The sequence below is a fragment of the Cervus elaphus genome, chromosome 23, assembly GCF_910594005.1.
Source record: "Cervus elaphus chromosome 23, mCerEla1.1, whole genome shotgun sequence".
In the NCBI taxonomy this organism is placed as follows: domain Eukaryota; kingdom Metazoa; phylum Chordata; class Mammalia; order Artiodactyla; family Cervidae; genus Cervus; species Cervus elaphus.
The window spans coordinates 38435772-38460002 of record NC_057837.1 but is presented as its reverse complement, the minus strand read 5'-3'; the positions used below and the strand labels follow the sequence as shown (position 1 = coordinate 38460002).

The following is a 24231-nucleotide window of genomic DNA, read 5'->3' as shown; positions in this document are numbered from 1 at the left end:
GGCCATAGGTTGTCACAAGAAAATATTTTATTTGAGAACATTTGATACTGTGGGAAGCATTTCTACTAAATCCAAAAGCACCCGACTGATGGTCCACTTCCACTCCCCACAAGCCCGCCAACAGCCTCGGCTGGCAGATGCGAGGTGTGTCTGTCCACGGCTGACCCCTCCCACCACCGCACACCTCTGTCGGGGGCACAATCAAACAGCAGGCTGCCCAGCTCCTCCAGCCCCAAACTGACCTCACTTCACAGGACAAGGGAACAGCTCCCACCTCCCAGCCGGGGCCTCAGCCGGACATGCTCACAGGAGAAAGGTGAGGCGAAGTCACACACCGACACTGTGACCAAAGTCAGCGCGTGCCCCGCTCTGGGGACAGCACAGCCAGGTTGGGACCAGCTGGGCCAGCGTGTGGTCGTCACCAGGACAGCACAGGGCCTCGCGGACACAGCAGGGACCTTGGACCACAATCACCCTGCTCACTTTAAATGGGACAGAACTTCTCTCCTCAGGAACATCAGCTCAGGCCTTTCTGGCTCAATGGGATGTCGGCTGAAGGTCTGCACACCTGTCAGTCTTGGCAGACCTTGGGAGTCCAAGGTGCAGGCGAAAGCCTGTCCAGTGACTGTGCTGAAAAGGCGCTCACCACTTACGCCGCCACCCAAGCCCCTCAGCTCCGCGGAGCTCAGAACCTGCAGTGGGTGAGCACCTGCCGCCGGCCCTCCTGTTGGCCCTTTCCTCCAAGCGCCTGTGCCGTGAAGAGCCGCGCTCACGTCAGCCCTCTCCTCCAAGCGCGTGAGCCGTGAGGAGCCGCACTCACGTCAGCCCAGTCAGCCCTCTCCTCCAAGTACATGCACGCCGTGAGGAGCAGCACTCACGTCAGCCCAATCAGCCCTTTCCTCCAAGTACATGCACCCTGTGAGGAGCCGCACTCACGTCAGCCCTCTCCTTCAAGCGTGTGCGCTATGAGGAGCCGCGCTCACGTCAGCGTCGTAGACGCAGAAAGAATGCGTGCTTACACTCCGTGCTCTCCAGGGGGTAATACTTGTCATAAAAGTCTAAGACGTACTCTTCGGTCTTGAACCCGAACTTCTGGTAGAGCAGCATGGCAGGGTTGCTGGCGGAGACATGCAGGGTCACGTCCTTGCCCATGCACGTCTGCAAGAATGGAGAAGCACACTGAGAATGAGAGGGCCTCGGGGAAAAGGAGTGGATGGAGAGAGTCCCTGACGTGCAGGCAGTCAGGTACAGAGGTTGGAGGAGTCTGGCCTGAGGCTGGGGCGCGGAACCACCAGCCAGCGCCAGTGCGGGGACCCAGGCCCGCTCAGCCGTGGCCAAAACCCTCGCTGAAACGTTCCAGACTGAGGAGGTGGACGGTAAGCTGATTGAATGTTTTTCTCCAGTTTTTAATGAAACTTGCTCAGTAATTCCCACATGTTGGTGTCTGTCCACCTTTGATGAGGCCTCTTAGTTTAGGAAGCTTTAAGGACCCTGGGGTTGTAAAACCTCCAGTTTTTTCTCTCTGGAGCAAAGAGCCACCGGGGATATTCCATTGCCAACTGTTTTATAATTCAGTTACATTTAAGTATATCCAGCGTAACAATACCAGACACTATGACAATCTTGAAGAAACAAGGGACGAGACCAGACGTTCTGTTTTTAAAAACTAGATGTCATCCTGCAAGACAGTCATAAACGCTCCCTGCCTGGACCTACTAGGAAAGATGTCAAGTTATGTGACAGGGTATGAAACCTCAAGACTTCTGTTTAATTATACAAGCTGGGTACCCCCTAGGGACATTCTGAATCCCAAAGACACCCTCAGCACTCCCAGACTTCTCAGAACTGAGGTTTCTTCATGCAGCACCAGCCTTATCCTGTGGGGAAGAGGGGTATCTGTTCTACTGCAGCTAGGCAGGTTCTCAGACTCTAATTAGCCACACAGAAGACAGCACCGGAAGTTTCATAAACTCAGAATTGGCTCTTTAGTGAGGAGATGCTAAGATTGTGGACTTCATGAATCCTGGAGGTTTTACAACCCCAGGGTCCTCCAGGCTTCCTATACTAAGAAGACTCATCAAAGGTGGACAGACACCAACATGTGGGAGTTATTGAGCAAGTTTCATTAAAAACTGGGAAAAAACATTCAATCACCATCTCCTATTTAAAAAGAATCTTGCCCACATGACACACAATGCTCCATACTGAATGGCTTCTAAGTAAGTCACCAGATGAATTCTGGGGTAAAAAAAAACCTTGCCTGTGTTTCTGGTGTTAGTGTATATATATATATATGGTCTATCTTCCTCAAAGGTGATACAGATACATCAAAGGATGGATTACTTAGATGGTTCACAGCAGCTTACACAGTGACAGTAACAATAACAGAATGTACCTACTACTGATAGCATGAGTTTTTTGTTTTGTTTTGGTCATGCTAGGTGGCATATGGGATCTAGTTCCCCCACCAGGGATGGAACCTGCACCCCCTGCACTGGGAGTGCAATCTTAATCACTAGACTACCAGGGAAGTCGCTGATAAATGGTTTTGTTAAAATGTTTAACAATACCCAAGAACTAAAAATTACAGGTTCACCCCCACTTCTCAGAGTCACCGCAGTGGTGACTCCCAAGACCAGAAGCAGTTACAAGATGGATGGTCCGGGACTTCCCGGGTGGTCCAGTGGCTAAGACTGCATGCAACCAATGCAGGGGGCCCTGGTTCGATTCCTGGTCAGGGAATGACCAGGAATTTGATTCCCATGTGCTGCAACTAAAAGTTTGCTGCAATGAAGATCAAAGATCCCACGTGCTGCAAGTAATACCTGGTGTAGCCAAATAAAAACTAATTTAAAAAAAAGATAGTCTGAGTGTTGCAGGCTCTCACCTCTGTACTTGTCTCATTTTATTTATTACACATGTCCACAAACTGATTTCTTTGAAACTTGGGTTTAAGGAGTGACCTCTTTGGGGGTGAGACTTCTGTCTGGGCGTAAATAACCTTGTGGACAACAGAGCTGGCTCCCCTTCACCTGGTATTGCCTGGCTCTGGCCCTGTCCCCACTCCAAGCCTTTCAGGGCAGCTCAAGGCAGGTGGGCAGACAGTAAGCAGAGACAACATACCTGAATCAGATGATAAATCATGAAAGTCGCGATCCCCGCTCTTCTCCAGTCAGGATGGACAAACAGAAACGAAATATAAGCTTCGTTGTACTTCACGTCGGGGACCATGAAGCCGAAGGCTATGATGACTTTCTTATAGAGGACGACGACGCTGAAGTCAGGGTACTGCAGGCACTCGGACAGGTCGACGCCTACAGAGAGAGGCGATCAGAGTCAGTGCAGGCTCTGGGATGAGTGAGCGGCAGGCTGTTCAGTCTGTGCTTCAGCTGCACCTGCCTGCTAAAAAGACCCAGACTGCAGACAGAGACACCACTGCAGATGCCACACATAAATACCAAAATTAGCATTGTGTGGTCTGTGTACATAAGTTAAAAGAAGGGAAGCAGGACAGGGTGGGTAGGAGAGAGCACGCAGGCTGGAACTGGACACACCTGGCTTTGCGCGCCAGCTGGCACTTACCCCAACGCCCTGCCTTGGGAATCTGCCTCAGGTGAGATGAGAGATACCCAGACCTGAAGGGAAGATCCGAGACCACCCAAATCGTTGTGGTCTTTACCTCATATACAGACCACTGACAAGCTCTTTGGTACAAATGCCACTTTTTACAATAAAGGAGTTAAATATCACATAATTCCATGCTTATTGTTTGGAAGCCACCTCGCACAGAGGCAGGAAGAAGCAGACACTCCCAGAATGTTCCTTTCAGCCCCATCCCAGCCCCCACCAAATGCACTGACATCCTAACAAAATTTTATCCCCTAGAAGACGTATTGTTTCCTTTACATTTCAAAGCAGAGCCACAAAGAACATACTTATATTTAGCAATGAGGGAGTCCTTTAATCAGTGACTTCAGAGACTATATATAATATGGTAAGGCTGATAAAATGACAAATCGCACTGGGTCTATTATTTTCAAAGTCTGTGATTGGGGTTTTTGGCTTTTTAAAAACAACTTTTGGCTGTACTAACACTAAGGACCAGTTAGTAAACAAAGCACACAGAAATTATTAAGCAAACATCAAAAGTGTCCAGACACACCCAAGCCACCAGCCCGTGGTGCTGATGGGTATAACCTGGGATCTTGACACATGCGGGAGAAAACAGGGTAAACCGTTTCTTCTGAAACCAGAGACAAACAGGGAAGAGGAACAAACAGCACTGTTTATTGCTTTAACTGCTTGCTTCTTCCCGATCTTGGGAAAGAAAGAGACGTTCATATTTTAAACTGTCTATATAAGCAGAGACAAACTGAGTGAAACCATATGAGTAAAGGTTTTGGGGTCACATGACACACACTAGTTTTAAAAACTGCTGAAGTGAACAATACGGAAGGTGGATCTGCTGAGCTTGGATAGGGAGAACATACCAGGCCAGAAGAACTCCTGACACATGGAGTTTATGGTTGGGATGTGATTTGGCCGGACATAGCAGTAATCGAGAGGGGCATCTGGCTCCGGCGTCCAGTGCGGGTCCCCCCTGTGTCGGTGGGAGCGGATCTGGGAGAGCAGCTGCAGTTTGGGTGGCTTTGTTTCGTAATCACGCCTCCAGAATCCAGAAAAGAAACATGGAAGACAAGGAAAATACCCATTACTCCCAGTCATCTGATTCACAATGCTCCTCGATCTGCTCAAAATTTTAAATTAATTCTCACTACTTTCTACGTCAGCCAACTTAAGAGCTACAGCATTCTTCTGGTATGACACTTAAAATGATCTCTACTAACATTCGTCAGACCAGACCTGTTGCAACCTGCCAGGAAGTCCACTAGTGCTGGTGAGCCTTAATATGGACTGCGGAAACAGAAATGGCTTCCCAATTCCACCCTCTGACCCAGGACAGAGCCTGGGGAGGAAGGCCCAACCACGCCTGGACAGCTGGGGACCCCGGGGCAAGGAGCAGGCTTGTATGCTGACGCATGGGTCTGCCCGGGGGGACGATAGGGGGCTGGGCCAGGAGGACACGTGACGGGTGGCAGAGATAACTGTCAGTCATGCACAGCCCAGTGCGGGTGGGGGTGGGAACTCTCTGGCCAGCTCGCTGTCCATGTGCTGCCTACATGTGAAATTCATCATCAGTCCACGGACAAGTCCCACTGTCCCACTGTCTCCTTTTGCAGACAACTATGTACAATTTGAAATTTAACATAAAACAATGAGTATGATAATCAGAATGAAATCTCAGAGTTGACTTATCCTTGCCTTGTATATTTCTTTCAAAGGGACCAACTTTTCTGCAATAATATACAGTTGAAACAAGCTGTATATTGTTTCAGAAGGAGACTAGACACAGAGCAGAGGCCTGGTCCTTGCCGATGCCAGGTCACAGATATGGGGGGGATGGGGCTGGCTCAGAACCTACAAGCATCACTGCTCGTGCCACACCCAGTGTCACAGTTCTCCTCTGTGTACCTGATGTAGGGTTTCAGGATCCGAGACGTGTACGGGCTGACGATGCTCTGGTCCACAGCCATATCTTCTGATCCCACCAAACGGTACAGAAACTTTGTGCTCTGGTGCCGGAATCCTTTCCTGGATGGCAAGGCAGTCTATGAGAAAGACAGGCCAGTTATACCAAAATAGAATTACTCAAAGGGCTGGTTTCATTTCTACAGATGAGTAGTACTTAGGACATTTTTATGTGTCAGAAAGTAGGTCTTTCCATAGGACTTAGCTTGAAAATTTAAGGTTCATAAAAACTTCATAGGTACCTTTGCATAAAACTGGATATGAAAACCTAATTCCAGTTTAATAGTTTAAAGGCAAAATAATTAAAAATATTAAGTTACATATAGCTTCTCCAAGTTTCACGTTGTCTATAAGGCACCTTGAATCCATTCATCAAATATCAGTCAGCCCAAGCATCAAGTGGGTCACACACACACACACACACACACACACACACACACGGCTCCTGTCTCATGAAGGATCTCTGTTACCATGGCAGAAATCACTGCTGCATGTGTATATGGATTTATTACAGTACGTCTCTACTGAGTAAATCTCACAAAAGTAGGACTGACATAGATTATTATCCCTACAACACAGTGTGAGTGGAGAGGACTGACCAGAGGGTCCAGGGGACATGGTCCCTGCTCCCCACAGGCCTGCAGACGCCTGCTGTCCACATAGGGCTGCTTAAGGGCCCTCGGTCACGTCGTAACAGAACACGGACAATTAGGTTTCACAGCAAAGAGCTCAGACAGAAGATTAAAAAGTACATTTACAAAGCGGTCTGCCAGGGGTTGGATGAAGTTTAGAAACCTGAGTTGTTTTTGTAGAATCAGCTTGCTCTTGGCCTAGAAAATAACTTTGTTGGGAGAAGAGCATGAATTCCTTCCTTAATAATTTTGCTTTGATTACTTTCCCAAACTGGACACCAAAACTTTCAGAGGCCAACCAACTCTGAAATTCTGCCAGGACTTTGAGTTTTCAAGTGAAATTCAAACTTGGGGTACACAGTTTCCAAGTATAGCCCATGTTTCCTCCTGAGCCTGAAGGTATACTCCTCTCCTGTATCAAAAGGCGAAGTCAATGTCCCCTCCTCTGGAACCTGGCAGGCCTGAGGTAAGCCTGACTGGTCAGAACATGGCAGAAGTAATAACATTCTGGGACCTCTGAGCCCAGGCTGTAAGGGAGCTGGTGGCTTCTGCTTCCTTCCTCCTCGAGTCCAGCTGCTGCGGTGCCCAGGTGGGACACTGAAGGCCTGGTGGCCACATGTAAACAGGCTCTAGTGGACCAACCTCCAGCTAAGTGGAGCCACAAGATACCCCTTCCTTCAGCTCATGAAGCAGAAGAAATACCCAACTGAACCCAGTCAACCCACAGTCTCAGAAGAATTAGTTATTGTTTTAAGCTACTAAGTTTTGGGGTGATGTGCAACATGAGAACAGGTAACACCAGCCACCAAGCCTATGAACAGCATCAAGTCAGCATGTGGAGGTGAGGTCTGTGAGACCCCCAGATATGCACAGTCCTCACCCTGTCTGTCTCCCCAGCTTCCACATCAGTTTAACTATCCTTAGCTTCTGCCTGGTCCACGAACTACCCCTGCCCCCTACCAGGCTCCTCCCTACAACACTCACGCCACCCCATCCATCTCCACACAAGGCCAGAGCCTACTTTTAAAAACTAATAAAAGTCACCTTCCTGGTCTGAAACTCCTACGTGGCTTCCAGCTGTGCATTCAGAATACGACGCAGACTCCTGTCCCACGCCCTGCAGGATCCACAACCCCATCGACCAGGTCCACGGTCCACCACCATTAAGACATTCCCACCCCACGTGCCAAATGAAATCCTGCCTCGGGGCCTTCCTGCCCTGAACCTTCCTGGATGGGCTCCTCCTGTGGATCAGGACATGGATCGAGCATCACCTCCACAAAAGGTGCAGTCCGCCCCCCACCCCCGCTCCCCATGGCACTCACTTGGAGGAAACGTCCCTGCTGGTTGAGTACTGTCATCTCCCTGCTCCTGGTGTCAGAGATATCCTCTGTCTGAAGTCACTGTCTAATCCACAGCCAGGCCCTAACTCCTTTCAATTCCATGAAGGCTGAGAGGTGAGGAAGCTGCAGAAAAAAAGTCTTAGGCTTCTGGAGGTTTAAGGGTCATGAGGTTTAAGGCAAGAAGACATCTGTTTCCACGACAGAAGTGCAAGCGCTGATGCAGAAGCTGTGGCAAGTCACACAGAATACTTAGGTGAGATAAGTGACAGAAGGTGGCTGCACTAAACAACAGATTGTCAGTATAGATAGAACAGCCATCCACTGGAAGAAGCTGCCATCCAGGGCTTTAATAACTAGAGAGGAGAAGTCAGTGCCTGGCTTCAGGCTTCAAAGCTGCAAAGGACAGCTGACTCTTTTTTTTTCTCTTAGGCTGACTCTTATGAGGAGGGGCTACTGCAGCTGGTGGTGTTAAGCTGAAGCCAGTGCTCACTCACCATCTGATTTATGCTCCGTCTACACAGCCTGTGCTCTGTAAATGGAACAACAGAGCCTGGATGACAGCACATCTGTTTTCAACATGGTTTTCTGAATACTTTAAGCCCACTGCTGAGACCCACTGCCAAAACTGAAAAGCAGAGAGGAAAAAAAAGGCCAACCTCCTCCCCCACCCCAAGAAAGGAACAGAATATCTAAAAACTGTGGCGTAACTACTAAAAGTGTAATATAGGCATAATGGGAATAGCAGGAGGAGCACATAGGACACAAGAAATACCTGAAATGGTAACAGCTGAGAATTTCCCCAAGTTAATCAGACACCAAACCAAAACCACAGATCCAAGGGGCTCACAGAATGAGGAAGATAAATGCTAAGAAGCCTATCAGTCACCTGTAACAAAAGGGCAGAGGTGCCAGGCAAGATAAATGTGAGCAAAAGCACTTCAAGTGTGTGAATACAAATAAATATCAAAAACAAAGAAAAAATCTGAAAGCTAACAGGGCATATGAGAATAAGAGAAGACCACCTATAAAGAAGCAAGCATTAAGAATAACAATGCAGCTCCAGGAACAAGCTGATAGTGAGATGATGATGCTAAATGTCAACAGGAAAAAAAAAATGACAATTTTATATCCAGCTATACTATCATTGAAATGCGAGAGTGAGGATGTTCTGAACCTCAAAAAGACCACATTTTAAGAACTGTTACAAAAAATGCTTCAGCAAGAAATTAGCCTGGAAGAAATGATGGGAAGTGAGGCTGAATGAAAAGTTTAAGTTTAGTGAGGTTTACTGTCAACTAAATAAGCAACACAATGGAAAAAAAAAAAATGAGAGCAGGCAGAGGTAGCTTTTTGTTTGCAGGGCGAGGATCACATGGTAATACTAAAAAAAAAAAATACAGAAAAAGAAATACATGTCTTAAGTTAGGACCTATAAAAAGAATAAAAACGGAACATACGATTTTCTCTATAGAAAAGAACCAACATCACATAGACTATTTTCTCTGACTACAATATAATCTGATTAGAAATTAAATCAATTACTAAAAAATAGTATAAAAATTCTCACGTATCTGAAAACTAAGAGTTATTTAGCACTAAATAACTCTCGGGTTAAAGAGGAAAGGCTAACAAAAATTGCAAAACACTAAATACTGAACTATAAAAAAAGTCACATCATTTCAAAAGTCATGAGTAATGGCTAAAATATCACAGGGACAGTTACAGCTATGAATATACTGATCAGAGGATGAGAAGGCAAGTGGACTGAACAAACGCATTTACGGCTGCTCCCCTATGTAACCGTATTAAAGTGATACTAATATTCCAGGTTAAGATGGGGGATGATACACAAACATTTAATTTTACTTCTTCCCAAAACTCCACCACAGCTATAGAAATAGACTTTAAAAATAAATAAATAAAAGACAAACACACAAGAACAAAAAGATCAAAAGAAACCACAGTAACTGGGGAGCAAACAGATACAAATTAAGAGATTTCAAGCCAGAATCTGGAGCTGGCTTTGGGTGAAGTGAGAACCAGCCCAACCTGTACTGCAGAATCCTCTTACAATGCAAGTGGCAGCACAAGTTTCGTCTGGAACCAGGAATAAGGCAGGCAGAGAACTAAGGTGCAGGTTAAAGCTGTGTGCAGAGCAGTAAGACCCCTCAGCAGGGCTGTGCTCTCTGAGACTCCAAGGGACAACCTATGCCAGGCCCTTCTCTTGGCTTCTGATGTGGCTGCAAGGCCTGTGCCCCTCAGTTCTGCAGACACACTGCTCGAACTGCTGCCTGGGCCGCCACAGGGCGTCTCTCCTGTGTGTCTCTCCTGTTCTTGGAAGGACACCAGTCACGCTGGGCTAAGGGCCCCTTTGCCCCATGCAACCTCAGCTTAACTACTTATATCTGCAAAGGCCCTATTTCCACGTGAGGTCACATGCACAGGCACCAGGAGTCAGGACAATACACACTTTTGGGGACACAATTCAGTCTGCATCAGTGACCCGCAAAACCCATTAAGCCTGTCTTCTTCCGGAAGCCTTCATCTAACAGCAGCAATGTCCTCACATGGCTCCATCCATGCTTCCTACACTGTTTATGGATAAAGAATTTAAAAAGGCAGAGGGTATGGTTAACACTAAAAGTGAGAGTCACTTCCTCTGGGGGAGCAGGCAGTCTGCAGAATTAAGGTGGTTTTAATGCCCTTTTTCTTAACCCAGGAGCTAGATTCATAGTTATTGATCTAATTAACCTCTAAACTATACCCATATGTGTTCTTATATGGGTATGATGCCTTTCATAATTTCAACAGTTAAGTATAGGGATTAAAAGGAACAAAGAACAGGTGAGCAGATGACTGCAACAAAAGCATATGAATAAGTGGCAACTGACTAAGACCAGGAGAGCCCAAACCTAAGGTGGCCGTGAGGACAGGCCAGACCCAGTGCCTCAGGTCAGCAAGGCAACAGGGACATCAGGTCCAACTGAAGCTGAGGGCGGGCAGGGGGCCATGGACTGAGGGTCTCTTGGGTCAAGAGGTATTAAAGCTCCAATGACACTTCTGCCATCCACATACAGAAACAACCTCTCCCTTCAGGGCAGACCAGACTCTCTGGAGGCTCCAATGAGAGATTCTGATGCAGCCAAGGGTGGAAGTTCTGTCCAGAAAACAGGGAGGCCCAGGGAAAGTTTAACAACTGTATGGTCAGCCCCTGGCTCTCCCGACAAGGTTCCTAAGATGCAGGCAGGCAGGTTACGGCTTCCCGGAAGGAGAAACAGGGAAAAGAATTACAGGGATCCAGCTGGAGTGAAGGTCTTTGGAAACCACAGAACCCAGAGACCGAATCCAGCCTGTTTTCGTCCATACTGTTCTGGCACACAGTGACGCCCTTTCATCACATGTCATGTATGCTGCCCTCATACTACACAGCAGAGCTGGCTAGCGAAGCTACAGCTACTTACTCTCTGACCCTTCACAGAAAAGGCTTGCAAACCTCTGGTCAAGAGGGTTCAATAGCCAAATAACAGGAGTGCTCAAAACAAACAGAAATAGATGCCAGGAAATTCCAGAACTCAACAAAGAGCATTTCAAATAGAAAGGCCCATAGGCAAAGGCCTAGCACTGGGAAGAACAGCCCCACATGCAGTGCAGTGCTGGGTAACCAGAATACCAGCAGCGAAGTCCACACCCCACCAGTGTCCAGAGAAGACAGGTAAAAGGTCAGACCACCACAGAAGAAGACAGGAAAGAGTCCAAACAGTCCAGACACACAATGCACAACCAACCAGGAAACAGGAGAATGTTCTAACTTCACCTGTAATCAAAGAAATGCATCCAAAAAACAAACAAAAAAAACACAAGACTTCATTTTATAGCCATCAGAATAGCAAAACTAGTTAAGGAATGGTCAGCAGCAATGCCAGCAAGACACAGGGAGAGAGGCTAGCTGGCTCCTGCCGTGGGAAGGCGGAGTCTGGCACTTGTGGTGGAATCACCTGTCTCTGGAGCGCTCACACACCAGTGTCCTCCGGCCACGTGGACACCATGCTGACCTGCTGCTCTTCCTGCAGGGTGTCTCCTAACTACACTGACAAAACCACGCCTTCACTCCTGCTCAGCTCAGTGTCCGGTACACTGGCACACTGTACATCCTCAACAAACCTGCCAATCAAAGCTACAACCCAGACCACGAGCAGCCGCCCTCGGAGACTTAAAAGACATGAAGAGAATGTCTAGGTTCTGTCTGGAATACCCAGAAGGAAAACAGAAACCCAAACTCAGATGTATTCAGGAATGTTCACGTTGGACAATTAAACACTGCCCAGCCGTCTTTGCACTTCTTCCCTCACTGTTCTTCCACTCTCCTGAATGCACCAGGGAGCCGCAGTCCCAGGAGTTGGAGAGCGAGACAACACCCACCTGGTACCGGTCAAGGATTCTAAAGTCCTGACAGGTTGTCCTGTACGTGGCCTGTCCAGCTGGAAGCCTGGAAACTCCTCCGTCTTTGGCCCCGTAAATTCCGTCCACTAACAGGAGTGCAGCGTTCACGACCTGGTCCAGGTCAAAGAGCGGCAGCCCCCGGTCCCTCTTTGCCTGCCGGACGATCAGCTTCCGCTTCAGCCGCCGGGCCTCAGGGGTCATGGCCACGGCCCCAGGACAGGCCTCCAGCCGCCTGAGGAGCAGCTTCTCCTCATAGATGCTCACGGGGGTGAACTTGGGCCCCTTGGGCTTCCGGTCCTTCTCCAGCACAGGTTTCCTCTTCTCTCGCGCCCTTGTCTGCAAAGACGTGTTGGAGTCTGTGTCCTCACTGTCGATGTCCATCCTGTCGGGCTTCTCTTCCTCACTCTCCACCTCCTGCTTGATCTGCTCAGGGGCCCTGACCTTCTTTCTGCCCCCGAGCCCTGTCCCTGAGGCAGCCGCGCTGACAGGGGGCGGGACATACTCCATCCCAGGGTCTATGACACCGTCTCCTTCCATCTCATCGTCATCTGTGAGGAGCAGAAAGCAGGTAAGGAAATGTGGCCCCACCGCCCCCCAGGGAGAGCGCACCCACTCCCGCCCAGGGCCACACAGGCCCTGAGGCCCCAGCACAATGGCTCACCGTGAAACAAGGCCTGTGGTGGCATCACGTCTGGAATGAGGTCGGCTTCCGAAAGCAGGCTGGGCGTGGCTGAGTGAGAGGCCGGGGTCCCTGGGGCAGAGAAGTCCAGGGATGGCGAGGGTGATGGGCTCGTGAGCGGGGTGCGGTCCGAGGAGCTCAGGGACGAAAAGTCGATGACTTCTCCCTTCTCCAGAATCACATCTGGCCTGCGGCCTCGGCTGATGAACTTTACAGGCGTGGAAGAGCTGCTCCGGTCAGCAAAGCCAGCCGCCTCCTTCTGGGCTCTCCTGATGTCCTTGGCTTCCTGAGTCCGAGACCTTTTCTCTTTCAGTTCCATGGCAGATTCCACAGGATTCCGACTCGCTCGCTTTCTAAGTCCCTCGACAGTGATGATGGGATCTAAAGTTGGTTTGGAGGCTGCTGGTGAAGAACAAAAGATCTAAATTTTTAAATACCAATTCAGCTAGCTACTTTTAACAACTTATTGTGAATCTACTACTACCATAGAAAGAGAAATGTTCAATGAGTGCCCTGAACTAAGATTAAAATTTCTCTTAACCAGGAAAAAGGAATTATAATGCAAATACAAACACTTCCACACGGTCTTTCACTTACTGGAACTGGTAAAAGTTAAAAGTTTAGAAACTGGGGTGGCTCAGGGATGATAAAGAATCTGCAATGCAAGAGGCCTGGGTTCAATCCCTGTGTCAGGAAGATCCCCTGAAGAAGGGAATGGCAACTCACTCCAGTATTCTTGCCTGGAGAATTCCATGGACAGAGGAACCTGGCAGGCTACAGTCCATAGGGTCACAAAGAGTTGGACACGACTGAGTGACTAACACTAAAAGTTTGATAATCTCAGAGAGCACAGGGGGAAATAGGTATTTTCATGTCTTTTGGTAGAGCAAAAGTTTATCATATCTTTTTGGAGGGTAATTTGGTAATATGACTAAAATTTTGAATAAATATATGCTTTTTGATACAACAACCTATTTCTAGCAATTTATCACAAAATATTGGCAAATGTATATAATTACAGTATTGTTTAAATAACAAAAACGATAGAAATAACCAAAATGTGCATCAACAAGGTAATGGTTTAGTAAGTTATCATGCAGCTACTCAGTGAAATGCAATGAAATAAAAGAAACAGGATAGACCTACATGTACTGCTATGGAAAGATGGCCAAGATATACTGGTAAGTGTGGAAAAAATGGAGAAGAGGTAATACAGTATGAACCAGTTTGTTTGTTTGTTTGTTTTTTTAAAGAAAATGCTTAAACATACAAAGAAGACTTCTAAAAGCACTCACAAGAGACAACAGTGGCTCTGCTGAAGTTAAGCTGTGGGAGGTGGGAGAGGGACTTTCAGACTTTATAGCTTCAATATTATGTGATTTATTCCCAGTTATATTGTTAAAAAGTTAGAAGTTCATTATTAAAACAATTTTAGATTAAAAAAATCAGATCAATATGTGATAGTAAGGAGCTACTATTAGTTTTTTATAACTGAGAAAATGCCATTATGGTGAGGCTACAGGAAAGAATCCTTATGGCTAATAATGAAATATTTAAGAAGGAACTGCTGATACCTGGAAGTTCCTTCTAAATAATCCAAGGGTGTGGATGGGTCGGGGGCTGGGAGGAAGCACCCAGGGGCCCAGATAAATGAGACAAAAGTAGATTTCCAGGGTTAACAGCTAAAGTGAAGACAAAGGTGTGAAGGGATTCACTACATGACTCTCTTCACATCCATATATTTAACATTTTACATACTAAAAAGGTTAAAAACATAAAAACCTGACTGAAAACAGACAACCTTTCAGACACCAAAGGAAATTTATAAAGTTGCTAAGTCATGTCTGACTCTTTTGCGACTCCACGGCCTATACCGCACCAGGCTCCTGTTTAGGGGATTCCTTATTAGGAAGTTACAAAATATTTTTGTACAGTATTTACGGCATAAAAACCTGTGTTACAAGAAAACTGGGGATCAGAGCAGCTCCAGGGAGGCCACGGTGCTGTGCCTGGTAAAAGTGGGTCGTCTACACTGGCATTTCCGGGCTTACGACAGTACCTTTCACTTTCAGAGCGGAGGCGGACAGCTTCTCTCCCTCGGGTTTCAGGGTCGGGGGCCTGTTGTGGACGAGCTTCCACCATCCTGGTTCTCCGAACTCCTGAGCTCCCGAGCGGAAGTACATGGGGCTCCCCACGCTGAGGCAGCCAGCGACCGTGCTCCACCAGGTGGAGGTCTTCTTCCTGACAGCCCAGGGATTTAAAAATTACTGGTTTTACAGCTCTCTCCTTACTAGAGAGTCTCTGCCTCCAGGTCTGGGATGGGCTATGGAGCCTGCCTCTTCGAAGGAACAGAGCTCCTCAGGTAAGGGAAAGGCACAGGGGGCTGTATGGCTTCAAATCCCGTCTCCACCACCCCTTCTATTAATAGCTGCCTCAGGTTCCTCATCTTTAAAATCAGGATAATAAAACTTGCAAGGCTGATGAGGGGATTAATGCCATAAAACAGAGCTCATAAAACACTTCTTATCAGAATCCACATGATTACAGAGTTCCAGTTGGGAAGATCCCCTAGAGCAGGGAATGGCAACCCACTCCAGCATTCTTGCCTGGGAAATCCTGGCAGGCTACAGTCCATGGAGCCTCACACAACTTAACGACTAGACAACAACAGGCTAATTTAAGTTGAGCTGCTTTTATGTATGGGGAGAAAGCGAAAAGTGAAAGTGAAGTCGCTCAGTCGTGTCCAACTCTTTGCAACCCCGTGGACTGTAGCCCACCAGGCTCCTCCGTCCATGGGATTCTCCAGGCAAGAATATTGGAATGGGTTGCTATTTCCTTCTCCAGGGGATCTTCCCGACCCAGGGATTGGACCCAGGGATTGGACCCAGGTCTCCCACATTGCAGGCAGACACTTTAACCTCTGAGCCACCAGGGGGAAATGGCAACCCACTCCAGTATTCTTGACTGGAGCATCCCGTGGACAGAGGAACCTGGTGGGCTGCTGTCCATGGGGTCGCAGAGAGTCAGACACGACTGAGGCAACTTAGCATGCATGCATGCATGCATGGGAGAAGAATCTGCCTGCCAATGCAGCAGACACAGACTGGATCCCTGGGTCAGGAAGACCCCCTGGAGTAGGAAATGGCAACCCACCCCAGCATTCTTGCTGGGAAATCCTGGTGGGCTACAGTCTGTGGGGTCACATAGAATCGGACATGACTGAGCATGCACAGCACACAAAATGTCAACTATTCAGGTTCCTGTAAAAAACTGGTCTATTATTTAAGGAAAGTGTTCTATTTCCACCTCGAAAACATAAACCCATGACCAGAAATCCTGGAGAATCGTCTTTCATACAAAGGCCAGTCTAACAGATGGAAAATACTGCTGAAAAAGCAAAGGAGAAAGGTATCCTTAAGAACAGAGATATACTAGACAAATACAAACCAGAACCTCACAAAAAACAAAAAGACTGTAAAGGGCCTAAGCACTGAGATGGGAGAATGACCCCCAGCCTCTGGCCCCAGAGTACCTCTCTTCTGCCACCAACTCACCTGGTTTTGAATCTTCCAGAACCCTGGCCCCACAGCCCAGAGGTCTGACCAGGGGAACCCACTCCACAGGTCTCTGGAGCTCTGTTCACTTTTCTTCCCATTGTCCTATTTGGCTACAAATCCCTCTAGTGAATTTCCCATTTCAGTTATTGTACTTCTCAGCTCCAGAACTTCTTTTTTATTTACTTAGGTCTTCTATCTCTTTGATGATATTTCTGTTTCATTCATACCTTGCTGCCTGATGTTTCCCACCTCTTCCTTTAGCTCTCTGGGCATCTCTAAGCTGTTCTAAAGTCTTTGACTAGTAAATCCATTATTAGGTCCTTCTTCAGGGACAGTTTCGGGTTAGTTTATTTTCTCCCTTCAAATGGGTCATACTTTCTGGTTCTCTGTATTCCTTGGGGTTTGTCTGTTGAAAACAAACATGGGACATTTGGATGTCAGTCTTTCCTCTTTCCCCAGGGTTCACTGGACATGATGGCTGCAGGCTGTCTCTGTGCCAGGGATCAGCTGGACCAAAAACTCAAGGTCCTCTTGGCTCACGTCTAAGCCTGTGACTTCCCCCGGGCATGCATGGAGACTAATCGCCCCTGTATAGACGGTTGCTTTCGAACATCTGCAGTCTTCAATGTCTGGCTCCAAAAGAGGGACAAAGAGGAAAGTGAAGGTGGGGAAGAAGGTGCCAGCCCTTAAGTTCCTTTAAAGTCAATCCAGCCAGAGGGGCAGGGCCTGCAACAGTGTGGGGAGGTGCAATGACAAAGGCTGCCTATCCCTTTGTCAGCACTTCTGTGATCAGAAGCAGCAGCGGGAGATCAGAGCACAAATATGATTGGAGGACACGGTCCTATGTGTCTACCCAGACCCCACACTGTGCCAAGCTGCTCCTGGAAGGTGTGTGTGGGTGTCTGTCATGGGGCTGAAGGGTGTGAGGTCATTAGACACTACCGTAATCAGAGCTAAAACTGACCAAATGGACTGTAATTTATGGTTCAGCTTCTTCCAGAGGATAATCCACCAAGTAGAACAGCACTGACCATGAAAACCTGCCAAGATCTAATTTTATCAGTTTTTTTCCCCTTCCTTGCCTCTTATAAATGGGGTGTATTAAGTTCCATAAATAGACCTAAATCATTAAACTAAGACAACAGATTTCCTTTCCTTAAGAAAAAACCAGTTAAACTGTCAATTCTTTTCTTATGCCACTAAATATCTCCAGAACAAAAATAGCTCCTTTTGTAAAAAGGCACCGAATCTATTTCTCCTCATGGCAGCCTGCAGACGGTCACCCCTCCCCGATTCTGCAGCAACTACGGCATAGCTATGACTTCTCAGCACCTGAGGACACAGCCGAGGACAGGCACAAACTCCCCGTGCCCACCTTTTATCGTGTCCATATAGGTCCAATTCTGCAGGTTTCATGCATCTCACCCAGGACTTCAGAAGGCAGCTAACAATCACAGTCTCAAATAATCCGCCAATGCAACTGCCAACTTGCTAAACCCGATAGCAATGAAAATCTTGCTTGATGCACATGTACCTTCAGCTTCAATGTCTGGTCTGGATGTCTGTGGCCCAGCATCCCTATATCTGATGACCCAAGGAGCGGGTCACAGAGGAGGAGCAAACTCAAAGCATCATGATGAAAAAGTAACGAATGTGGAATAAGAAATGGAAATCCACTCCAGTATTCTCCCCTGGAAAATTCCATGGACAGAGCCTGGCTGGCTACAGTTCATCGGGTCACAGAGAGTCAGACATGACTGAGCAACTGAGCACCCAAAACATATATTGCTTAGAACATATAGGTACCATCTTGCAGGGAATGCAATATACTTCATATTAAGTCAGATTTCCAAAGTGTCTGAATCTATTTTTTTAACTTTTTATTTTATATCTGAGTACAGTTGATTAACAATGTTGTATAAATTTCAGGTATACAGTAAAGTGATTCAGTTATGCATATAGATGTATCTATTCTTTTTCAAATTATTTTCCCAACTAGGTTGTTATAGAATATCGAGCAGTTTCCTGTGCTATACAGCAGTAGGTCCTTATCACTTATCCATTTTAAAAATAGCAATATGGAGCTTCCCTTATAGCTCAGTGATGAGGAATCCACCTGCCAATGCAGGAGGTACGGGTTCCATCTCTGGTCCAGGAAGGTCCCCCCTAACAAAGCAACTAAACTCATGTGCCAGGACTACTGAGCCTATGCTCTAGAATCCAGGAACCACAACTACTGAAGCCTGTGTGCTCTAGAGCCTGTGCTTCGCAGCAAGAGAAGCCACCACAATGAGAAGCCCAGGCATTGAAACTAGAGAATAGCCCCTGCTCACTGCAAGGGGACCTTCTCACTAGAGAAAGTCTATGCAGCAACAAAGACCCAGCATAGCCAAAAATAATAAATAAATAAGTACAATTAAAAAAAAAAAAGAGTAACAAATGAATAAACCACATGCATGTGAATCTTCCCAGACCTGGCAAAGTGTTATGAATGCCAAAAAGGACACAACGGTTTCTACCTTCCAGAGGTAATAAAGACAAACACTAGTAATTAACCAAGAGCAACTTCAATGAGTCCAGTCAATAACTGACATTATTACTCTTCTTCTGACCTCCTATAAGGCACTGATTCTAAAAGGATATAATAGTCCTCTGTCCTCAAATTAGTCACCTACCCAGCTATTAAATAGCCTCATTTAATCAAACTCTGTTTTTCAACAGTCTAAGAATCTGTTCAAACATCTTTCTGCTCAGTAGAAACCAGCAGTTTCCCCCGGATGTAGGGTAAGAAGTATGGAAACCTACACTTATATCTATGCTGGTAATTATACCCACCTCTGCTGAGATTGTTAACTTAAAGTGAAATCATCTTCTGGATTGAAAAATTCTTAGGACCTGCCGCAAGTGTATACGCTAAAGCTCTAAAGGCTTGCATTAAGCTGTCTTAAGTTGCATGTATTTTGTTCTTTACATCTTCATTCAAGGATAAGACTTTTAAAAGTCACATTACCTATTTCCTAGTAGAAAAGTCCAGTGTTTCTCGATAAAGGCGCAGATATCTTCCTTCCACCGGAAATAGCCCTGCCTCCCACTGCCTTCCAGGGACAAGTTGTACATCGCCAGCACGACCACCTAGAACATGAGTGCACAGGTTGGGAGAAAAAAACACCAACAGGAGGAACGTTTGCTGTCTGAGTGGGCATCAGGGGAGGGGAAGGATAATACCCTGGAGCGTCTTCAGTACAGAATTCTACTTCCTGTTTGCCTTCCACAGATGAGCATCACTGAGCCTTGTAATCATGTGCACTTGCTCCTCACATGTCACCACAATGAGACTGCTGTGTGGCTGAGCTGGTGACGGGTAAGGACTGTCCTAAGCACCCCCATCCCCGCCCCCTCCATCACTCAAAGGCAGCACTAAATACCGTGTTAACCACAGGCATCAGGAGGCCCCAGGGCCTGCTCCAGCTGGCATTGCTGATGAATAATGCTGACCTTTACTAAATATTCGGAGCATCACCCCTGCACATACACTTTCTAAGCCCTTCAGAGGCAAAAATAAGAGACTATCAGAATTTCAGAGCTGAAGACAAAGTGAGGGACCATCTACTCTGGGTTTAGCCTTTCTCAGCCATGGCCAACTCCTCCTGAGATGAAACTGGCATGGACAAGGGGCAGAGACCTGACAGGCCTGGCTGCCCTGCTTATCCTCAGAAAGCACGACATCCCCAGCTCCACCACATCGGGCCCAACCGTGTATTTCACAGGTAATGCATTCACAGCCCCAAATGGGAAAGTACTTTCCAGAAATATAAATAACACACTGTATAAAAAAGAACAAAGAAGTAAAAATAATTTTAAATCCACCATGAAGAAATAATCCTTTTTAACATTTTCAGTGACTGTCCTTTCGGACATTTCTCTTCTCATCTAAAGAAAGTTTTATAGTCGTATATGGACAAGAAGCTATACATGCTATTCAAAACCATGTTTTCATCCTTATAAAAATAATGATTAAGTTTGGGCCAATGAAACTGAAAAGGGGACAGAGAATCTAAGATGAGAATCCTTCCATAATTCCAAATCTGCCTATGTGTGCACACATCAGAATAATGCTAATATTAATCTGATCTTGCCAAGACAAAGTAGTCCATGTATGCTTTGAAAAAAAAAATCCCAGTTAGAGTATTCATTAGATTGTAAACATCCTCAGTACAAGCTTCATTTTCTACTCACATATTGTCGGGCAAGTCAAAAAAGTATCCCTAAAACCACCACTGACAGATTTCATTAGATGTCCTAATAAAAGTAATGATAATTAAGATGACAGCCCCAAGCTGCAAACACAACTACAATCTTTAAGGCCACCGTAAGTGACTTAGAGGGTATAACATAAAATCACCTTCTCATTATCCCATTTATTTCCCCTCATAGTAAAAAGTGCTAGGGATAATTAACCTATGTATTTGTCTGCTTATCATCTAAAATAAATGTCCAGAAAGTCAGCTGCCTGGGGCTGGGGTCTTCTTGGCTGTCTCATTCACCACAGAAAAGAAAGAGCTGGATGAGAATTAGCTGGTCTTGACTAGACTCTGCTCTCCAGGCCTAGAACAGTGCATGGTGCATTGTACGCACTCAGTATTTGTTAAAAGAATAAATGTAACAACTGAGTGAAAGTGGAAGTCACTCAGTCCTGTCTGACTCTTTGCAATTCCAGACTATACCGTCCATGAAATTCTCCAGGCCAGAATACTGGAGTAGGTAGCCTTTCCCTCCTCCAGGGGATCTTCCCAACCCAGGGATGAAACCCAGATCTCCCGCATTGCGGGCGGATTCTTTACCAGCTGAGCCATGAGTAAGTGATGTCTAATTCATTCTTTTTAGAACTTAAAAGGCTGCATATACCATTGGTGTCTTGTTATAAACATATTAATATAAAAACAACCCCCCCAAAATTAACGCAACCTGGAGATCAGTTAAAAGATACTATTCAGGCTGTAGCTGGGCAGGGTTAGGTTGGCCAACTTTTTTTTTAATTGAAGCACAGTTGCTTTACAATATCGTGTTGTTTTCAGGTGTACAGTGTAGTGATTCACCATCTTCACATTTTTTAGAATGGTTTTATTTTTCTAAAAACAGCTGCCAGAAAAATGTGAACCTCTTCCATTAAAATCAGAATTTGGTATTATATATCAATGGTGTGGGTGAGAGTTTCAAGAATCTCAAACCCAGTGTGCTAAGTCGGCAGTGAGTAATTTTACTAAGAACTCTTTTCTCCACATATTCAGTATGATTTTCATTGTGAAATAAAGTGACCCTCAAAACAAATCAAAAGCTCATATATAAGGTCCTCATTCTCTAGACACTAACTCCAATAAATCTGGGGGAGACCAACCTCACAAACTCTAGAGGGAAGAGCTTTTACTCACTTGCTGCCATGTCAGCTTCAGCCTCTCATACTGCTCCTTGCCATCTTCTGAGCAATCGGAACAGGTAAACCTAAAAAAATTATCGCCCTTAAGGTAACTGAGCTGTTCCCTCAGCTGACCTAGGAGGAAAACGAAAAGGTACATCACTAGAACAGAGGTAACCAAAGGTTTAATCAGTTTACCAACCATTCCCCAAGTTTCCCAGGCTGTCTTCCATTTTTCTTTCAGCCAACCCAAGTCAGCAGGTTATTCTTCTAACATCAAGTGCATGCCCAGTAAGATAGATCCGTGGTTCCCTGACTTTCAGAAGAAAGACACTGGGAAGACAGGTAGGGTTGTCCTCACCGGCTGTTCCAACTGTTAACATTCCTGACTCCTACAGGAGGTCTCCTCACATATCCTGCAAGAAATATCTGAGCTCCCACTGTTCCATTGGGCTAGGAACTGGGAACAGGATGCCCAGGGCAGACGTGCTGAGCGCCCTGAGGCTTACAGCTGCTGCGAGGGGCACAGGGGTGCAAGCAGGTAACATAGCATCACAGCGGCTCTCCATCCTGTGTATCAGAACCACCCAAGAAGCTGTTTGTTTTAATATGCCTGGGCTTGTCCCACACAAAGTTAATCAACCTCTAGATGCAGTGCATTTTCTGAAGTTCCCCAGGGGATGCTGAAGCTCTGGGAGACATGAAGACCCCTGGAGTGGAATGTGATGGGCTCAGTAGGGCAACGTGAGGGCACTTAAAAGAAATGCCAACCTACATTAGGAAGACAGGAAAGCTGGAAAAAGTAGGGGCACTGGGGATTGAAGGATGGTTAGAATTGGCAGGTGAAAAAAGGTGCTGGGGGTGTGAGGAGGATAGAGGTTGCGAAGACACATGTTCCACAAAGGAAATTTATATGTGCAAAGTCCCAGGGAGAAGAAAGACCCACTTGTGGAGAATGAAAAGCTCACCCTGGCTACAGAGCTCTGTGGGGATTATCTGTGGGGAGAGGAGGAACATGAAGGAGAGGCTGGAGCATTTGCAGGTACCCAGCAGGAAGGGCAGTTTACAGTGTAGGCTGTGAGGACAGGGGAGAGCCACCCAGGGCACCCAGCCATCCAGAACCCTGGGTCTATAAGCAGAGACAGCTCAAGAGCAAAAACTAGCTAGTGCGTGCAAGTGTGCATGTATATGTGTGTGCTCACACGCGCTCGTATGTACTCAGTCGTGCCCGACTCTTTGTGACTTCACGGGCTGTAGCCCATCAGGCTCCTCTGTCCATGGTATTTTCCAGGCAAGATAACTAGAATGGGCTGCCATTTCCTACTCCAGGGGATTTACTTGACCTAGGGATTGAACCCGTGTCTCCTGCACTGGCAGGTGGATTCTTTACTCCTGAGCCACCTGGGAAGCCCCCAAAACTAGCTTATAGGTAGTAAATTTTAGGTTTGCTTTCTGTGAAAATGGTGTCACTTTATTAAATAGTAATTAGGAATCTGAATAGCTGAATCCATCTTAAAAACATCTCCACATACCAGAAAATGACCCAGTTCACAACAAAAAATAAACACACACACATATCTAAATTTCTCACATATCTAAATTTCTCTGACCTGGTTACAGGTTCCATTACACAGAGTATTCCTCCAATACATGTGTCTTTACAGTCTCCATCTAATGGAAAAGCCCTGCTTTGGTAACAGCCCTGATGCCTGGCAAAGGACCTCCTGGTGTGTGTGTGTGTGTGTGTATCTACTGCCAGCAGATCAAGGAGGCCAGCAAGTAGAAAACACTAGAAACAGGCACAACACATTTCTAATCTGCTAATTCCTTATATCAGCAAACTATCGCAGCTGTTTTCCATGTAAGTTAAATATTACCCAAGTTATAAGTCTGAACTTCAGCTCTATGCTGGGCCTAGAATTTGTCTGCAAATCCACAGTAATGTGACCCTGATAGAAAAATGCAGCTGATTCTTTAAGTCACACAGAATTTCTAATTTTTATTGGGTGGCAATCAAGAACGTTAATTTAACAACGTGATAGAGGTTAGCAGTCATATTTATTAGGACAAATGTGTCTATGTTTTATATAAATCTTCAGTTAAGCAGCTAAACTAGTAATAAATGTAAGAGTTATCTTTTTATTTAGATCTACTTCACATTCCTGCTTCTTTCACAGGTTAGGAAAACACATCTTCCCAAAGGAACTGACAGAGCAAAGGAAAGGAGAAGCTCCTTACTGGCCGGGATCCACTTCTGGCACTTGTCGCAGAAGTAGGACAGCTGCTCCTCCATCCACGACACGTCCCCTTCATCACTGTTGAGGGAGTCCCCGCTCTGGTCGTGAGACAAGTCCACGGATGCCTGGTCCTCCGACTCCACGATCAGCAGGGTCTCCCCCTCCACCTCCCCCTCCTCCAGCCCCTCGGACGTTGATGTTCTCGTGGCTTCATCGTCGTGCCGACTGATCAAACCGCTCAGGTGGATGCTACCCTCCATCCCTCCCGGCTCACAGGGTCAGGGTTCTCAGGAACAACCCCAATCCCTGGACACCAAGCTTGAAGGGCTCCTCGCTGACCA

At 46.4% G+C, this 24231-nt stretch overlaps 1 protein-coding gene across 2 annotated transcripts; it reads right to left on the bottom strand.

Annotated features, from left to right (window-relative positions):
* Window positions 1-5: 5 nt before the first annotated feature.
* KAT14 (lysine acetyltransferase 14) lies at window positions 6-24160 on the bottom strand. Of its 2 annotated transcripts, none has more exons than XM_043883674.1 (10): window positions 23892-24160; window positions 21670-21788; window positions 19251-19372; window positions 14743-14924; window positions 12666-13085; window positions 11984-12552; window positions 5533-5669; window positions 4491-4666; window positions 3124-3314; window positions 6-1158 (listed from the first exon to the last, which is right to left on the bottom strand). In XM_043883674.1, exons 1-10 carry the CDS (start codon window positions 24148-24150, stop codon window positions 985-987), a joined length of 2349 nt encoding a protein of 782 aa, XP_043739609.1. In that variant the 5' UTR covers window positions 24151-24160; the 3' UTR covers window positions 6-984. The 2 variants fall into 2 exon arrangements, with proteins under 2 accessions (XP_043739609.1, XP_043739610.1); XM_043883675.1 differs by having other exon boundaries at window positions 12666-13082.
* Window positions 24161-24231: the final 71 nt, after the last annotated feature.